This window comes from Gymnoscopelus microlampas (genome assembly GCF_963454915.1).
Source record: "Gymnoscopelus microlampas genome assembly, chromosome: 8".
Classification (NCBI taxonomy): Eukaryota; Metazoa; Chordata; class Actinopteri; order Myctophiformes; family Myctophidae; genus Gymnoscopelus; species Gymnoscopelus microlampas.
The window spans coordinates 9,968,492-9,989,258 of NC_139945.1; the positions used below are offsets into that span (position 1 = coordinate 9,968,492).

At 41.6% G+C, this 20,767-nt stretch overlaps 1 protein-coding gene across 3 annotated transcripts in view; it reads right to left on the minus strand.

The window, feature by feature from the left end:
* The window catches only part of bcl9l (bcl9 like), a 61,923-nt gene that overhangs the window by 9,222 nt on the left and 31,934 nt on the right, over positions 1-20,767 (minus strand). For all 3 annotated transcript variants that reach the window (XM_084063883.1, XM_084063881.1, XM_084063882.1), the window contains exons 3-7: positions 18,918-19,424; positions 10,010-10,132; positions 4,245-4,425; positions 3,149-3,233; positions 259-553 (exon numbers count right to left, since the gene is read on the minus strand). In XM_084063883.1, the coding sequence (XP_083920009.1) occupies positions 259-553; positions 3,149-3,233; positions 4,245-4,425; positions 10,010-10,132; positions 18,918-19,317 (1,084 nt within the window). In that variant the 5' untranslated portion in view covers positions 19,318-19,424. The remainder of the gene's footprint in view (positions 1-258; positions 554-3,148; positions 3,234-4,244; positions 4,426-10,009; positions 10,133-18,917; positions 19,425-20,767) is intronic.

Consider the following 20,767-nt stretch of genomic DNA (forward strand, 5'->3'; position numbering starts at 1 on the left):
TGTACTCGTTTTAAGAATTGCGGAAATAGCCAATCTACAAGCTCACAATGTGTTGCATTGCGATGCGTTGTTGTGAGCTTATCTAAACTTTGTGATCAGCTATTTCCGTAATTGTTCTTTTTGAGTCGTGCCCATCACTACCCTATAATTGCAATAAAAGGAACAAGCTAAATGTTTTCAAAATATATAAACTAAACTAATAAAACCACTTTAAAAACAAATTCAAAGTAAACTGAAAACGTGCTTAACTATAACAACCTTGAGAATTGGCGATTCCTCCTCCTCCTCCTGGCTTGTGCGGATTAATGACGCTGATGTTATTGCTGGGAGCCCCGGCGGTGGGCCTCATCTGGGACGACTCGCTGTCCGAGTGCCCCGCCGATGACGACGGTGTCCCCGCCCCCGCGGGGTGCCCCCCGTGGCTTCCGGCGACGCCCGCGGAGGCCGGCCTGGGCGTGCCGCTCTGGGATTTGGGGGTGCCTATTACGGGCGGAGAGCCGCTGGAGCTGCTCACCTTCTCCGACAGGCTGGAGAGCTTTCCCGACGCGTGGCCCTGTGGTACACCACAACAATGGACACAATGCTATGTCATATCGTCTCTGTCGAGTGGAAACCTCATTATGTCCAAAACTGTTACTTTTCAGGATTCAAATTCAAAAAATGGCAAAAATAGCAGATCTACAAGCTCAAAATGTGTTCGCTTTGCGCAGCGTTTCAAGCTTGTAGATTTTGTGAGATGCTGTAGCATGATCAAATAGGGCATTAATTCACGAAAAAAAAAAAAAAGGTTTCTGCCCGACAGCAACGATATTATAATGTTGCAGTCGGCAGAAAACTCTTATCTCCATATTTTAACTTTTTTTTAATTTTCATTAATGAATGCCCTACTTCGTCACACTACAGCGTCACACAAAAATAGCCGATTTATTCTTGAATTTGAATCACGAAAATTCACCATTTAGCACATATGAGGTTTCCACCCGACAGCAACAATAAGGGAAGCAAAACTATTTGATAACATCATCAGGAGGAATCATTAGGAGAAATAGCCAGTCAGAAAAGACACATACTATTTAAAAATATACTTTACTACACATCAAATTCTTACTGACCGATATATTGGTCATTTAGCTTTGTTAACGACATCAGTAATTATGCAGCCGATGTGTCCCAATTAGTAACCAAAAAAAAAATAGCACATCTACGTACAAGCTTACAATGTGTCACATCAATGCGACATGTTGTAAGCTTGTAGATGTGCTATTTTTCTTTTGTTTTTTGAAAAGGGCTTAAGTGGTTATGTATTTGATATGAGTTGTGTGCCTGTTTATTGTATAATGAAGGTTAAATGTTTTTTCCTATATTGAACTGTATGCTTATTATTATATAATATTTTCTCCATTTGTTTAATGTTTTCAAATAGAAACTTTAATCAAATCTAAGATGTTCAAATTGACTTCAAGATTTAGTTTTGCACAAAAAGTGTCAGTCAAAACATTGATAATCAGTGGTCTAGGTCTCTGCAAAATCGTGATCGGACCCAAAAATGAAGCAAGGGTCCGACTCTAGTTCTGACAGTCACATAAGGCGCCACATCCCTGTAACAAATGCACAGATTTGGTCAAAACAACTGCTGGTGAAAAGAGGAACAAAGCCCTTTATGTGAGACCAAAATAGACTTCCACATCCCCTTGGCTTGCACCTGTGGTGGCTGAGAAAATCACTTGCACTGCTGTGTGGTCAAATACGTTTTCGGAAAATACGCTCTGAGAGCGCTGGTGCGCGCCCGAAGGTACTCTTTGGTTTTCCAAAATTCAGAGAGGTCGAAGCGCTGCCGCCCAAGTGTTGTGCTTTGGAAGCACTCAAAGCACACACTCGGACCGAAAAGATGGGTTGTCTTGAGTGTCTGAACAATGGAGGAGGAAGTCACTGCAAAATGTGATGGCTTTATTTTCTTATTTATTCATGAAATTATTTTTGAAAAATAGAATTCTTATTTTTCATGAAAAAGTGTGATTTTTTTTTTACCTTTGAAAAAGTAAATAAATAAATAAAAACATGTAGGAAACTAAAAAAGGGATATTTACTCGCGACCTATGAAAATGGATCCACGAGGACCACGACCCAAACATGGTTCTCGTCCCACTGTTCTAATCTAGACAGTATTCGGGGTGAGGAAACACTGCTCTAGACAGTATTCAACACGCCATCTACATGTAACAAAACAGGTTGTAATCATGTTTATACATGGGATGAATTGAATACATTTTTAAAGATGAACACGCCATCGTTACTTGACGAGTATCTGCTCTGACCATTCCTAAATCAACTCATATCAGATCGTATAGAATGACGTCAATACCAGATCGCTCTTAAATCGCATTAGTACTCTTATAAGAGTGCATTTCCGAATCACTCTAAACCTATGTTCTACATACAGCCAACCAGTTGAAGAAATCGCAGATTGAGGCTTTAACTGTTGCTTTATGAAATAATCCGAGGCCATTAGGGTTTTATGGAAGATGCTTCTGAACATGTATTCTATTCTGCTACTTTGACCAATTCAAACACTCTTCAAAACACTCTTTATTCTATTGCTAGTTTGACCACTTCGAACACGCTTTAACCTTAAAATGACTAATAACCGAAAATAGCCGATCTATAATCATTATAATTATTTGAAAACTTTAGTAACTAGTTACTTTTCAGATATAAACTATGATATAATGAAACGTACATTAACCACTTTAGCCCTATTTTATACCTAGGCTATTTGAAAATAGCAGATCTACAAGCTCACAACGCGTCGCATCGCGACGCGTTGTGAGCTTGTAGATCGGCTATTTTCAAATATTTAGTACTTTTACTTTTGGTACTTTAAGTACATTTTGATGCTAATACTTTTGTACTTTTACTCAAGTAAATTTTGAATTCTGGACTTTTACTTGTAACAAAGTATTTTTTTTATTGCAGTATTGGTACTTTTACTTAAGTAAAGAATTTGAGTACTTTTTCCACCACTGCTGGCGATCTACAAGCTCACAACACGTCACAGTGTGACGTGTTGTGAGCTTGTAGATCAGCTATTTTCGGTGCGCAACACGCTTCCACATGACGTGACACGTGCCGTTTGTGGCGGGGGTCTGACCTGCTCCAACTTGGTCCGTGGGACATTTTGCTGGTGAAACAGTAGGATGGAGTCTGTCTGTCCCTTCATGACGGCCTCTGCAGCACTGTAAACGGACACAGGAGATGACACAATTAAAAGGTGAGAGTAAGTGATAATGTTTTGTTAACCCGTTAAGACCGGGAACGCATCTGTGTAACCACTTTAACCATTATGTTATACTTTGGCTATTCAAAAATAGCAGATATACAAGCTCATAGCGAGGCACCGAGTATGAGCTGGGAAGATCTGCTATTTTTTGATTTTCTGGGGGTCCCTAGAACAACATATTTTGATATTTTGAGGCCAAATACATATAATTTGGGGGGTCCTTGACATGAAACAGTTTGAGAACCACTGATTATAGCAACATATGTTTTTAAAAAAAAAACTGTTAGGATTTAGAAGACATTTGTAGAATCCCCAGAAGCAAAGATTTGAGTTAAAAATGTTCGCTTTGAAAAATATATATTCAAAGATTTGCACACACTTTCATGATTTTTCAAAAATAGCAGATCTACAAGATCATAGCTTGTATATCTGCTATTTTTGAATAGCCAAGGTATAAGTTAATGGTTAAAAAAATGACAGACGCTTTCCCGGTCGTAATGGGTTAAAATAAGTGTTAAATAGCTCTATAGTTTGATTGTAATCATTGCTATGTTGTTGGTTCAGGATACAGGATAAACAAATGAAATTGGAAGTGAAGCTGATTAATGGGTTTTCTCTCCTGACTGCATGGAATTGGAGTCCCACCGGAAAATGCATTTTATGGTTACTAAAGAGCTGGAGTGATAGGGAGACCCCTGTTACTGAACAAACACTCTATAGCAATGATTACTACACTAGTAGAATATAGAGCTTTAACCTTTTAACAAAAACATATATAATTTACAAAAAGGTACTGAAACAGGGAAAAGACAATCAAATCAAATAAAGAAGTTATCTGTAAATGCAGCTCCAAGTTGGGCAATAAGATTAGATCTTAATCCAGTTAATCTATAGAGTTTGATGGGCAAAAACCCACACAAACTGATCTGAGAGTCTGTCAATCTGACAAATAAGCAAAAAGTCTCACTTGTTGGCTAGGCTGGTTGTGAAAACATAGACCACTTGCTGGGAGGTTTGTGAGGCTTCGGACCTCAGCCCGGGTCCCACTCCACGGGCCATGGCCGGACCCCCGGGTTCAGAGACAGCCCCCGCCAGTGAGGAGCGACCCCCCGACAGGCTCTGGATGGAAGCTGCCAGCGCACGCTCTCCTGAGAGAGAACATTCAAATCAACACTCATGAGTACATTATAAAGTTCTGTCAACTCTAGGTACTTTCTCCTACTGGTTTCAACGTGGCCGGACCCCTAACCGGGTTCCAGGGGGTACCCAGCTAAATGATTGATAGTTAGGAACCAAACGTACCCTTACGGGTCTGTAACTGTAAGGTAAGAGTTCATATTTTGGTTACATTTTCACACTCACAGAGTTAAATGAACATTTTACAGGGTAGAGTGGGGTCCCAAAGATGGAAATCTTACATGCATATCATTGCTGTCAGGCAGAAACCTTGTATCTCCATATCTCAAGTCTATTTTTATTTTTTTCAAAAACTGTTGAAACACTCTACTTCAGTGTCACACAGAAATAGTGAAAATAGCCGATCTACAAGCACGCAATGTGTCACATTGCGACGTGTTGTGTGCTTGTAGATCGGCTATTTTTTAAATGATAATAAAAAGGAACGGTTTTGGACATCGACAAGGTTTCCACCCGACAGAAGTGATATCAAACTGAGGGGTCCTTGAAATGAAAATGCTTGAGAATCACTGTTTTATTCAACAATGTTCAGACCGTCTGTCGTCTAAACTTTGAGCCACATTAACAAACTTGCTCCGACATGTTTTTTTTTAATCTTCTCTGGGATATATATCCAGCCACGATCAGATAAATATTCCGTCAATGACCGGAGAACCCCAGGGGTCTATATTAGGGCTAGCCCCCCCCGGTCGAAAATAGACGATCACAGCTCACAACTCATAGCATTATAACACGTTGTGAGGTAGATCGAACTGCACTATTTTTGGAAACAGGGCTTAAGTGCTTATAATTCATATTTGTGTAAGTCTGGGTCCAGGGATCTCGGGCTGAAAGAGTTTTCTGAACAGCAGTATGTGTGATACGTGTCTTTAGTCCTGTGTTAACCACTTGAACCCCAGGATTGTTTCTTGTTGCAAACATTAACCAAAATATAGCAGAACTACAAGCTCAGAACGCGTCGCAGCTCGGCTATTTTTGGTGAAGAATTTTGGTGTAGGTGGAAAAACGTACAGTTGCAACTACGGTCCGTTTCGCTAAGACTAAACGGTTTAAGTGGCATTTTATTATTATTATATTACATTTTTCCTAAGTTGCTATGCAGCTGCACCACGTGCCAAAGCAAATCTCTCATGTGAACATGACCCATGTGTTTGACTCTTGATACATTCAGTTGCAATATACAAACACTAGATGGAGCTAGAGCACACAAAAGGCAATTCACCAGCAAAGGCTATCCAAGGCTGCCATCTCTGAGCTTCTGATGTGTGGATATAACCTGCTCCAGCAGAGGACAAAAACCTTACCGAGAGCCAGTTATTATACATAGTTATTGGGTAAATAAAATAGGGACAAAAGGCAGTGTATGTGACCCTCACACTGTCAATAAAGTGTTCCCAAGTGTGTCTCAGAAAGGCATTGTTTGTGTCATTCATGTTGTCACCATAGAGGGAGTGACAATGATGCCATTGTCTCTGGATTATGGCAGCGAGTTCTTTGATCACACGCCAGGCTCTTCTGCCCTGCATGGTAGCTAGTAACACTGCATAATAAGACCATCATAAAATAAACAATAATAATAATACAATATTTCTTTCAGCTATGTATTACAACTACAGCATGTACTGTGTACTGCTTTAACCTGTGGGCACATATTTTCCGTCCTATTTTTAGAATTTGCACGAGTGGAATACATTAGCCTACACATTTACTCCCACGTGCATCTTGATTTGTATGTGTAAGATTGTACACAGCATCGCAATACTCTAGGGACTTGTCTAAAACACTATGCTATACTCTTATCAGGCAATATTGAGAGTGTCAAGTATTTAAATAATATGGAAATATACAGTATTGCACATAAACTGTGGCATCTAAAAGTGTGACACCAGTCCAGTAGCAAGATCTGAACTAATGCAACCTCTTTCTGAAACGTGAAAGTGTTTTCAAAGAGAGATCAAAACATTTAGCCAATATTAACAGAAAGTGAATCATTTCAATAGTGTTATGTCCACTATTTGCCACCACATGACTCCTAGCGTAGGTATTCTGGGGGCAAACATTCTGGTGCGAAAATAGCCGATCTAAAAGCTCACAACGCACCATAATGCGACGCGGTGTGAGCTTGTAGATCGGCTTTTTTCAACAAAGACATTTGGTGTGGATGGAAATACTAGCAAAAAAACGGGGGACTCCAGACAATGAAGTATGTAGGGGCCAAATCCGGCCACTGGGGAGCTTTTCTTGTGGCCCTATTCCAGATGTAAATATTTATTATTTTATTACTTTCTTGGTGCGAAGGTAGCCGTCCAACCGCCATGTTACAAAGCTGCAACTGCTTTATGAGTTCTGCCCAATTCTGCCTTACACGTTAAACATGGAGAAATAAACAGTGGCATATAAAGCACTTGAAAGCCATACTTGAGTAAAAGTACAGACATCTTAGAGATATGTTTTACACTAGTAAAAGTTAAAGTCATCCATAAGAAAATCACTTGGGTCAAAGTGTTGTAGTTCAAATGTACTTCAGAAAAGTATCTGGTGTTAAAATGGATTTAAGTATCAAAAGTTAAAGTACAGTAACAAGACCTTTTCATTGTACAAAGAAACAAAACAGCCAGACATGTTGTCTACTTCTACTACAGTACTTCTCATTACTTTATGAATGATGTAGTTTTCATGTAGTTTAGCGATTCTTTTTTAGTTATTTTTAATTTTCAAACTAGCTTGCCTACATCACTACATTTTCAGTGGCACATCAACATACTCATCAGCACAACAGATGAGTTTTGAGTGCAGTCCGTCCATCACATGCCATCTCCATCCATTTGTAGCCAATGTATTTCAGAATTTTGAGCGGATGTGATCCATTACATCAAAAAAAGAATTCTCCATCTACAGCCATTAGCTCGCATTTTTGGTTTTCCATCTCCTCCATGCTCTTATCAGCTGAGCGCTCAGACATAACCAAAAACCTTTAATTCATACAAACATGTAAACACCTCACCTTGCCAGTCTGCCTCCAATACTTTTCTCTCAAAGACGCTTCCATGCTAGGGACCCGTGCACAGAACATACTGAAATATATTCCTATTTTCTTAATATCAAAGCCTGTGCACTATAACGGACTGCCACATACATTATCCCATCAAACATCAAAATGCATGAATGCAGTATGAAGCAGGCCCTGATAAGTTACCATAATGGACATAATATGTCCATTGTTTGTCATTTTTGTTGTAATAGTCCTGTGGCCCCGACTTCAAGTCATTTTACAATTGTGGTCCCCTGCCTAATCTAGTTGAAGACCCCTGATCTAGACCCTTCAGAAAAACGCGGGCAAAAATCCTTGATTATGCGGGCTAAAATCCTTGATTATGCGGGCTAAAATCCTTGATTAGGCGGGCTAAAATCCTTGATTATGCGGGCTAAAATCCTTGATTATGCGGGCTAAAATCCTTGATTAGGCGGGCTAAAATCCTTGATTATGCGGGCTAAAATCCTTGATTATGCGGGCTAAAATCCTTGATTAGGCGGGCTAAAATCCTTGATTATGCGGGCTAAAATCCTTGATTATGCGGGCTACAATCCTTGATTATGCGGGCTAAAATCCTTGATTAGGCGGGCTAAAATCCTAGATTTTGCGATGAAATATGCAGGGTTTTTATGTGATTTTATGCGGTGTACAGTTTACTTCTACTATCTCAGACTCATATGGTCGCTTTATAATTGTAACTGGGTCACTATATCAGACCCCAGTTGTTCTTGTTAATGTATATGCACCTAATTGGGATGATGTTAACTTTATGAAAAAATATATATTCAAAGATATTTGCACACATTTTCACGATTTTTCAAAAATAGCAGATATACAAGGCAAGCTCATAGCGCGGCACCGAGTGCAGCGCTATGAGCTTGTAGATATGCTATTTTTGAATAGCCAAAGACATCTAAAAATGACACAGATGCGTTCCAGGTCTTAAATGGTTAAATCTAAATAAGGTGTAGTTCCAGACTCTATTATAGCATTCGGAGATTTGTGGAATAGTTGTCTGGCTACGCAAGACTAGAGGAGCTAGGACAGAGCAGAATAAGGACAGATGCACCCATAGGCCCCAACATAACTGACTACAGAGGGCGGCCTTGAATAGAATCAAATAAAAAAGAATCAGGCTCCCGACCTCTTCCGTGAGGTCCGACTACAGCCGAAAATATGCCTACACCAAATGGACTATCTATCCCCAGTGCTCAGAACCCTCCGCTGTTTTGGACCGGCCGTTAGTGTATTGTATTTTAAACGTATACGGTCTGGTGCATCTCAAAAGTCCTTGGTCTTTAAACCCATTAAGACCTGGAACTGTGTCATTTTTAGATTTGAGCTAAAAAGCATTAATTTACACTTTGGGCTATTCAAAAATAGCAGATATACAAGCTCATAGCGCGGCACCGAGTGCCGCGCTACGAGCTTGTAGATCTACTATTTTTGAAAAATCGTGAAAATCTGTGTGTGCAAATCTTTGAATATATATATATTTTTAAAGCGAACATTTTTAACTCAAATCTTTGCTTCTGGGGGGTCCCTGGAACAACATATTGTGATGGGGGTCCGCGGCCAAATACATATAATTTTGGGGGTCCTTGACATGAAAAAGATTGAGCACCACCACTGATATAGAAACATACGTTTTTTTCAGAAAACTGTTGGGATTTAGGAGACATGTAGAATCGGCCTCAGGTCTCAATGGGTTAAATAGTCATGGCAAAGCTTTGTTGTGTGCTTCAGATCAACGTTTGGCTAGAAAACTTGTATCTTGTCCAAAACCGTTACTTAAATTCAGGAAATAAAAAAAAAGAACCTGTGTTCCAATGGATCCAATGTAATTATTTAGTCCAAAGCTCTTGTTAATACTTTTCATTGGTTAAATATTTATAAAACCCAGCGACACACAAAGGTAGGGTAAGTGATATTTTTTGGTTAAAACAAAAAGTATTTTGTTAAAAGGTTAAAGCACTATATTGTGATAGTAATCATTGCTATAGAGTGTTTGTTCAGTAACAGAGGTCTCCCCGTCTCTCCAGCTCTTTAATAAAACAGAAAATACATTTTCCGGTAGGTGTCAAAATCTCAGCCAATCAGGAGAAAGTACCCATTTTTAAGCTTCATTTTTATAGTGTTCCAGTTCCAATTTTGCCTGCTCATTTCTTAGTGTCATCACTTCCAATTTCACTTGTTTAATTGAAACTGAAACGAAAATGCATTTTCTGTTTTATAAAGAGCTGGAGAGACAAGGAGACTTCTTTTTCTGAACAAACACTCTATAGCAATGAGTACTATCAGAATATAGAGCTATTTAACACTTACTTTAACCAAAGCAAATCACTCACCCTACCTTTAAGCACTTTGAATTTCACTATTTACAGACCTGTTTGGTTCCTATCCATCCATCAATCATTTAGCTGGGGACCCCCTGGAACCCCCTCAAGGACCCCTGGGGGTCCGCAGACCCCACGTTACGAAGCAGTGATGCAAGTACTCACGATGGGATGCAGCGTGGGCCTTGTCCTCGTCGTCTTCAGTGTCGGCTCCGGAGCACCATTCATCTCCGCTGTACGGCTGCTTCTTCTCCAGGACGCAGCGCCGCTTACTGCGCATCACACCCTCTGTAGGACCACACACACACACACACACACACACACACACACACACGTTTGTATCATTGTTTGTATCAAACCACAGCTTTTTTTTCTCCTTTTATTTTTGCCACAGGCGTAGTGAGGTTCGGCGCAGGATACAGGATAGGTCAGTGGTTCTCAAACTTTTTCACGTCAAGGACCCCCAAATTGACACTTATTAACCCGCGGAGCCCCATTTGAAAAGATAAGCCAGGGACCCCCATAAGAGAAGATTTTTACGGCTCGCACTGGCCACATACAACGTACATACATACTGACAACCGACATGGCGCAGGATTCAAATTGTATATATAGATTGTATATATAGATAGACCAATTATTTGTTTACTAACATTGAGACTGGACGCACAGGTGATTGTTTCACGCAATCAATTCCCAACCTGTTGTTTCGGGGTGCGCTGGTTTCAGCACACCCCAACCCCCTCTTGTGTGTTGGCTAGTGTGGCGCGTCCTAGCGAGACCTGACAGAATGGGTTTCATTGCACGCATACTGGTTCTTATCAGTGTGACGTCGTCTGTTAAGGGGTCTATATACAATAGAGAGATGCGCGCATGTGTGGCTGTGTGTTTGTGGGTCTGCGTGGTTCATATGGGCCCTCATGCTCGCTCTCTCAATACAAACTGATGGTCACTCGACCATGCTCTCTACGTTCTCTCTCTCAATACAAACTGATGGTCACTCGACCATGCTCTCTCCGTCAAGACAACGGTACGTTTCACTTTCGTTTTCGCACCGCTGTTGCAATGAACGTCTACTATATAATATTTTTCAAATATTTTACTTTTTAACACATTGATTGTCAAGATATTAAACATAGTTTTCTATCCCCTTGCCAGCGTATAATTACCTAAATCCGATGATATTTGAAACGCCATGGAACCGACATTGTGTCCCTAAAACACAAACAAAATAGTCCCTGTGGGTTAGCGGAGGGATCTGTGTATCCATAGGAACGACAACGTTCCAACGCGATCCGCCATTTTGGGGCTTCGGCCCGCTGAAAACTAGTGGTTTTCAATGCAAAAAAAAGAAACTGAGTTACAGCTGTTTTTTCTGAAAATCCCAAACAGGAAGCGGATGGCTTCCTGTTTTTTTGGAACAACGTCACATCCACATTCTATGACGATCGATCATTCCAAAGCTGTGTTAGGTCGCCCCTTGTGGAATTTCCCCCCAAAAAATGAAAGAACGCATCAATGCGATCTTGGCCATCAAGTGATGGATTTGAAAGAACGCATCAATGCGATCTTGGCAATCAAACATTTTTGACAAAATAGCCAATTTTACATCGAGGTGCCCAGATGTCCCTCCTGCCAACCTATCCTGTTACCACGACGCAGAGTGAGTGCCTTTAAACCTCTTAGCCGTTTTAAAATCCACTGTAAACCACGGCCTATTGCTTTTCTGTAAAGCGGTTACCAAATATGGCAACAAGAACATCGTAGACATATTCCAATCAATTAAAACTTTTTAATAACAATTTCACTACAGCAATAATTTCTACAAGAAAAGTATAGTCCCTGAGGCCATCAGAAACCAGGAAGTTGCTATACAAACAAATAGAAGATGCTGATCGATCAAATCGATAACTTCGATGAACTGTTGCACCCCCAGTGTAATGTGGCTAACCAGCCCGTAAATCATCATGACCACAAGTCATGACGCCCCCAAAAACAGAAACGTGAGTACAAGTAAAAATGTTACACCCTTTTACTCCCCCAATGTAGTCGTTATGCAAAGTGATTCCTCCCCACACACATGTGTGTGTGCTGCTGTTGTGTCCTACTGCTGTTGTGTCCTACTGACTCACCTGCCAGTGAGGAGCCTCCACCGGGAGGACATAGAGCATTCGTCCAACTCCTCCCGCCCCAACACTCCCCGTATGAAGTGCAGTGACAAATATCACCCTCCCCTCCCCGTCTGGCTCCCCTCCCCCGAACACGGACCAATTGTGTTCATATAGACGCTTGGCAAAGCCGGATGCACCGCGGTGGTTTCAAACCCACAACCTCCGCGGTGGTGGGCAGATGCTTTTACCACTGCACCACCCGGGCGATTCTTTCTATGCTTCAAGGCTACAGTAGACCCCCTCCCTCCCCACAGCCCCCTCCCCAACTAGCTAACTACGGACCGCTAAACGCCATCATATTATCAAATATCAGCACCGTACCCACCAATAGGAAACAATAAGAGCTTTTTCACAGGCCCCGTTGCTGCCATTTCTGGGCCCAGTTGTTGGGAGAGAAGTCTACCTTCTAATAAGCATATCAGATAACCTGGAGTAACAGAATACCAGAGGGACAAACTGTCACAGCACAGAGACAAGACGACAGCCACAACTATGCTTCCATTGGCCAATAGAGGGCTTCAAACTCTGTGTCTGCATTTGCCTTTTAACCACTTGAACCCTATATGCATAATTGACCGGAGATCCCCCCCCAGGGGTCTATGATAAGGCCCCCTAATTTTCCCTTGTCTACACCACATCTCTTTGCTGAAAATTGCCGATCTACAACGCGTCGTCTATTAGCCCCAGAATAGGGAGTCTACATGGCTAAAGGTAGCGTAAGTGATATTGTTTTGTTAGAATAAGTGTTAAATAGCTCAATATTTGTCTTTGTTCAGTTACAGTGGTCTACCTTTCTCTCCAGCTCTTTAATAACAGAAAATACATTATCAGGTTCAGGAAACCAATTGTATCCAAATCAGGAGATACTCACACAGTATACAGGATAAACAAGTGCAATTGGAAGTGATGACATAAAAACATTTAGCAGAACATTTTTAACTGGAACGCTATGAAATTGAAGCTGAAAGAATGGGCCTGATTGGCTGAAATTGGCAACCCACCTGAAATGGAGAGACGGGGAGACCTCTGTTACTGAACAAACACTCTATAGCAATGATTACTGTCACAATATTGTGCTTTAACCTTTTAACAAAAAATATGTAATATCACTTACCCTACCTTTAACCCTTAAGACCTGGAACGCATCTGTGTCATTTTTAGATTTGAGGCAAAAAAAAACATTATTTTACACTTTGGCTATTCAAAAGTAGCAGATATACAAGCTCATAGCGTGGCACCGAGTGCCGCGCTATGAGCTTGTAGATCTGCTATTTTTGAAAAATCGGGAAAATGTGTGCAAATCTTTGAATATATATTTCTTAAAGCGAACATTTGTTAACTCAAATCTTTGCTTTTGGGGATTCTACAAAATGTCTTCTGAATCCTAACGAGCAATGAGCTTGTAGATCTGCCATTTTTGAATAGCCAAAGAAATCGAAAAAATTACACAGTTTATTTCCCGGTCTAAATGACTAAACTGTGACTTTAACACTAATTTCAAACACTAAATTAAAAGCAGTGATATATCAAAGTGTATATCTCCCCCCCCCCCCGCCCCCCCCAATATCAAATCTGAGGGAGGAGCCTGAGGTGAGCTCTTTCTTTGTCCAAACTAGAATAGTACCTTCTGTCATAGTATCGGCTATACACTATACCAGTGGTTCTCAAACTTTTTCATGTCAAGGACCCCCAAATTGACACTTATTAGCCCGCAGACCCCCATTCGAAAAGATAAGCCAGGGACCCCCATAAGAGAAGATTTTTACAACTCTCTAGTAGTGAGTCACAACCATTTTAATTTCAAGGGCCCCCAGTTTGACATGCATTTAGGCTACGGACCCTCCTTTAATGGCATTTCTATCTTTGGGACCCCAATTTATATTGTAAAATCAATGTTAATGTAACTCTGAGAGTGTACAAATGGAACCATATGGACCCGTTAGGGTCCATTTGGTTCCATTTGTACACTCTCAGAGTTACAGAACCATAAGGGTCCATTTGGTTCCTATCCATCATTTAGCTGGGGGTCCCCGGACCCCACTTTGAGAACCGATGCACTATACAGTACACTGTATAGTGTATATTATCCTCCAAACGAGGATCCATACAGGAAAAGCGACGACTCAGTGACAAAAGAATAAATAAAAGATGATAATCGGAAGCAGATATGACAAGAGGCTGTTCGTCAGTTACTGGGGAACGTTCTAATATCGTTATCAGTTACAAAACATCCTACATCTGTCAAGGTCAAGGGGGGGCTGCTGCTTGTATACATTACAGACAGGCAGACAGACAGACGGTTAAAAAAAGGGGGGGGTGGGTTGCGATACAGAGCTGACCTTTGGTTTTCTGCATCCTCTTTTCCGGTGTTCCCCGGCAGACATTGGTGTGTATGCCAAGTTTTAGCCGTCCATCCCACCCCCACCCTCTCTCTGCTATAATACCTCGTTTAGCCGTCTCTCCTATCAATGGGCCCTCTTCCCCCGGTGCGGGGGCCAAGTGCTCCTCAAGTGAGTGGGTGGTGTTTGTGCGTGCATGTGTGCGTGTGTGTGTGTGTGTGTGTGTGTGTGTGTGTGTGTGTGTGTGTGTGTGTGTGTGTGTGTGTGTGTGTGTTTGTGTGCGTGGGAGGGGGTGACTTGCATTTCATTTGAATGCGTGTCTGTTTGTTTTCCTACGGGCAGAAATTAGATCAGAGGGAGCGAGAGAGAGAGAGCGAGATAGATGGAGAGGGAGAGAGAGAGAGAGAGAGAGAGAGAGAGAGAGAGAGAGAGAGAGAGAGAGAGAGAGAGAGAGAGAGAGAGAAGGGAAAGATAGAAGGCGAGGAGAGATAGCAGAGAGGAAGATACAGAGAGAAAGAGACAGAGTGAGACGGAGAAAGAGAGAGAGAGGAGAGAGGAGAGATAGAGTGAAAGAGATAGGAGAGAGAGAGAGAGAGAGAAAGAGAGAGAGAGAGAGAGAGAATGGAGCCAGAGGAGATTTCCCTTCAAAGGATCCGCCCTGGCTTTCATTCTCTCTCTCTTTCAGCCTCTGTTACTCTTTGTGTTGTGGCCACACCTCTCCTTCTCAGTATGTCAAGTAGTTTGTGTGTGTGCGTGTGTGCGTGTGCGTGTGCGTGTGCGTGTGCGTGTGCGTGTGTGCGTGTGTGTGTTAAGGCTATCCATTATTTCCATAGCGATTATTCCAACTATGACTTTTGTGTATTCGATTAATTGATAATAAAAAAAACTGATATTATAAATCAATGAGAAATTGAGGTTTTATAAATGGACTCAATGTATTAGTCTGATTGACCACTTAGGCCCTATTGGATAGTTGAATTGAACACTACAATGATGCCATGCAATGGCAGACAATATCCCAGATACAACAAGCTCACAACGCGTCGGATCCTTTCAGTATCGTCTCTGTCGGATGTAAACCTCTATGTCGAATCTGTTACTTTTTACAAAATAGCAGAAGTAGCAGATCTACAAGCTCAAGATCTACTACTTTTGATGCTTTCGTGTGACGCTGTAGTATGATCAAGTAGGGCATTAATTTACGCCAAAACACAAAACGTTGAATATGGAGAGCAACAGTATTTCATAATTGATTAGTTCTGTTCACTTGTACAACACTAGTGTGTGTGTGTGTGTGTGTGTGTGTGTGTGTGTGTGTGTGTGTGTGTGTGTGTGTGTGTGTGTGTGTGTGTGTGTGTTTGTCTTGGGGGGGAGCACACACACACACACACACACACACACACACACACACAGTAAGGTTCACGTAATGTTACAGGAAGCCCTGGTGCGTCAGTTTCAGTAACAGATCACTGTTAATCTCCCCCACCTCTGCAGTCATTTAGTCACACACATACACACACCTTTTTGCTATTTTCAAACATTTAGTACTTTTACTTTTGGAACTTTAAGTACATTTTGATACCAATACTTTTGTACTTTTACTCAAGTAAATTTTGAATTACGGACTTTTACTTGTAACAGAGTACTTATACATTGCAGTATTGATACTTTTACTTAAGTAAAACACTTGAGTACATTTTCCACCACTGCAACACATAAATGGAAAAAGTGTGGGGACCCCCTAGAACCCCCCCCCCCCCCCCCCCCCTCCCCCCAAGGACCCCAGATCTAAATAGTCAACCTGTGGCCTGCAAAAGCCGGCGCAGCCCATAACCTGTTGACTGAACGCTACCAGAACAGCCCCTGGTGAGGCTATCAAAAAAGAAAAGAAAAGAAAAAATAAAACAGCCCAGGGGGAAAATTGTGACGCCTGGCAGAAAGGTCAGGGCATTTTGGCAAAGAAGAGCAAAACAATTTAGATTTTTTGTTTCTCCTGTAACTTTTCTGTGTGTGTGTGTGGCGTGCGCTCACTTCACTCGACTTGACTCGACTTCCTGCTGGAGGTGGTGGTGAAGGCGTTGTGTGATCTGGTGTTTTTTGCTGGTAAAGATCGGGCCTGATATGAGGGAGCAAAGGAGGTGAAGCTCTGCGTGTTATAAATGCAGCGCAGGAGCAATCCATTATTTCTGTGGATCCCTGACCTCACACATCCATGGATTAAAGCAAAATAGAATCTCCCGACTGAAAGTGTGTGAATGGCCCAAGTCCTAATGTTTGATTTGTGAATCAGTGTGAAAGGAGTTTCCTAAACAATTAGCACAATATGTAAAATGATGATTTTTTTTAGTAACATTGTTCCTGCTGTTCTACATACAGTATAGCCCACCAGGTGCAGTTAGGGATTACATGTCTTGCTCATGGACACACAGACCAAGGCCGGGAGGTGAACCGGTGCCCTTCTGTTTACCCTGGCTTCTCTAGCCTCTAAGCTACGGCTGCGCACATCAATAGTGTCCAGTCATTATACTTCTACTCAGTGAAGCAAACATGGAGACTGCAGCGAGTAACGTTACACCGACGAGAGCTATTGATATTGTGTCGTGTTTGTTTATATTGTGGGGGGGGGCACAACATACCTCAGGCAATGTTTTTTATACATTTCTCTTCCAATTGTGCTGATATAAATCTTTCAATCTAATTTTGGTAGTCGTGGGTTTGCCGTTTTTTGGGCCTGTTTCCTAATGTTGTGTGAACCAAACGTTGTCATTGTCAAGAACCCACAGATTACAATGTAATATGTCCACAGACCCCCCTCTGAAAATATTTTGTGCCAGGGACCCCATACTAGATTTTGTGTATTTAAAATGTTTCAAAAACATTCCTCATTTTGTAACATTTTGTTCCAAGAGTAATTTGAAAATAGCTTGTAGATCGGCTATGTGTGTGTGTGTGTGTGTGTGTGTGTGTGTGTGTGTGTGTGTGTGTGTGTGTGTGTGTGTGTGTGTGTGTAGAACTGGCCGCTTGCATCTCTCACAAAATCTGGCAACAGTGCACTAAATCACAGGTTAGCCACGCCCCCAGCAAGTGAGCTGCTCTTCTCATTCTATATCTACTGTTTCAAATGAGAGCTTCTCCACACCTCCATTCTGAGTGGAGCCAGACTGAGGGGCTGGTCAAGCCAGCCTAGAGCATCTCAGACCTTCATATTAGTCTTGTCAATCTAAGTTAAAAAAGGGCCGGACCCAGAAGAAATTGCAATAGTAACGCGATAGAGATTTTATTGGTCCTAATACCCTCCTGAATCATATATTAACCCATTAAGACATGGAACTGTGCCATTTTTAGATTTCAGCTAAAACGCATTATTTTACACTTGTGCCGCGCTACAAGCTTGTATATCTGCTATTTTTTTTAAATCGTGAAAATGTGTGCAAATCTTTGAATATATATATTTTTCAAGCGAACATTTTTAACTCAAATCTTTGCTTCTGGGGGTCCCTGGAACAAAATATTTTGATGGGGGTCTGCGGACAAATACATATCATTTTGGGGGTCCTTGACATGAAAAAGATTGAGCACCACTGATATAGAAACATACGTTTTTCAGAATACTGTTGAGATTGAGGAGACATGTAGAATCGGCTTCAGGTATCAATGGGTTAATGACTGCCTCAGACTGGCAATCACTAACTATCAAGCAGATTTCAAAAGGCTTGCAGATAATGTGCAGTCACAGCAGTCTCATTAAAGGTGGGCTGACCCTGAGAGTATTGGTATCTGTCACCATATATGTGCAAATATGTTCATTTTCATGTCCTTTGTGTTTTGTTTTATTCAACAAAAAACAAAAACACTAAAGTTTATTTGTATTTTTGTCCTAATATTATAATTGTAATACGTTTTTCTTAATACTTAGGCATTGATTATATAACTATCAGTGTTTATTCTTATTTAAACTACTAGTCTTTGTGTGGATGTATGCACATTAAGCCTGCAACGATACATTTAATCGTATTGAACCGTTCGATACGAGGGTCTCGGTTCGGTAACTATTCAAAGATTTTCAAATTGGTTAGATTTTTGGAAAATAGCAGATCTACAAGCTGAGCTTGTAGATTGGTTAGTTTATATTCTATAGGGTTAAAATGGTTAAACTGATTTGATGCCATATTAACAATTCTTTCTGGGGAACCCCCTCAAGGACCCCCTGCCTTAGAATATGGGTATTGTTCACTGTTAAAACAAAATGCTGAATAAATTACACATTTTGGTGTCGAACCGTGACACTAAAATATTGAATTGAACCGAACCGTGAATTTTGTGAACCGTTGCAGGCTTAATGCACATGCATTGAGCCTGTCCGAAATTGCAATCGTGACAAGTGTTTCTTTTGGGACATATTTTAGTGGTAGATCATGGCTTACACAATTGGAAATAAAATGTGCTCTTGGGCTTGAAAAGGTTGGTTACCACTGGTTTAGACAGTCAACCGGCTAGGTCTTGCTCAGCATGGAGTGAGTGAGTGAGTGAGTGAGTGAGTGAGTGAGTGAGCGAGTGTCTAACCTCCTTTGGCATCGGACTCCAGACCGGCAGCGACGGCGTCCCTCGGTTCACAGGAGGAGGAGTCCATGGAGACGCTTCTCTCCCGCTTGGATTTGGTTTTGAGCATCCCCCCGCCGCCGCCGCCGCCGCCGCCCGCGCCGCCCCCGCCAGCCGACTGGCCGACGGCGCCCGCCTTCAGCGCGGGGTTGGCCGCGGAGGAGGAGATGGGGTTGCTTTTGACTCCGCCACCATGGCTCCCGGCCCCGCCCCCGACGACGACGCCCTTGGGACCCCCACCCTGAGACCCCTGCTGCTGCTGCTGCTGCTGAGCTTGCTGCTGACTCACGTTGGGGATCTGGGATCGGCCTTGGTCGCTGGTCACTGCCTTGCCATGATTGGCCAGTTTATTGTCCGGGTGCATTTGATTGGCTGGTGGATTTGGGAAGGTTGTGGGGTGTGGTACGGAGAGGGTATCTGTGGTGGGGGGGGGGTCCTGTGGGCGGAGCTCAGCGCTGATCACAGCCGACACTGGTGGTAGAGATAGAGAGGTTAGAATTAGGAGCAGGGACCCCCTGCTTCAGGGATATTCAACTAGATTAGGCAGGGGGCCACAATTGTAAAATGACGAAGTCAGGGGCCACAAGACCGTGATAACAAAACCGTTTGTTGTGTGCTAGAAGTCCGATAGGACACAATAATGGACACATTATGTCCATTAAGGTAACTTATTAGGGCGTGCTTCATACATGCATTCATGCATTTTGATGTTTGATAAGAACATTTCTGTGTCAGTTCTTGGTGCACAGGCTAAGATTTTGATATGAAGAAAACAGGAAGTAGACATTTCAGTGCGTTCTGTGCGTCTCGTATTAATGAAAGTGTTTGAAGTGGATGAAGATGGAGAAGATGGAAGCTGGACAAAATCCACACAAAACTAATCAACATAAGGAGCACAACAGGGGTTTTGAGTGCAGTTCATCCATCACGGACCAATCTTCTCCATCTTCATCCACTTCAAACACATCATATGAGCGTGTTGCTCTTATAACCGGGTGCTCAAAACAAATGAAAAAAACTTTCATTCATACGAGACGCTTCCATGACAACCAAAATCCAAAATGTTCATCCTGTACAACCAACCATCTAGTAAAAATGTAATTTTACATTGGAACATAGAATATGTTCCAGAGAGTATGTCTACCTCGTAGGGTGGGGGGGCTACAACATATATTGTATAATTATGTATAAAATTGTGTTTCATATGTATAAACATACCATGTTATTGTGCATTCAATACTAAGCTATTAAAATAATACAGATTAATATATTCATGCTATTTATTTTAAACATACATGTACATGGTACAGTGAGTAGGGTGTCCGTATCAATGCCATTTATAAACATACCTTGTTATTAACAGAGAACCAATGTCAATACTATCAACAATCTGTCAATTGCACAATAATCATGTATAGAAGCTATTCAAAATGGACAGAATCATGATTTATTTTAAACATAAAAAACAAAAAATTCAAAAATATATAAAAAATGTTTTATAATTACATATTTTTTATCTAATCTAACAACAATTTTGCGGACCCCCTGCAGCACCTCCACGGACCCCCTAGGGGTCGCTGACCCCCTGTTGAAGACCTCTGCTCTAAACGGCTTCTGATTACTCTGCAGACAAAAGCTGAAAAAAGGGGACACCTCAACCTTACTGTATGTCCATATAATTATTGGTCCTCACTAATGTTCAATATAAGATGGTATCACTTATGTCTACTCACTGTGTCTTATTGGTGGGCTATGGACAGATCAGAAACCTGCCTAGCAATGACATCATTGATGGGGTAACCATTGTGTTATAA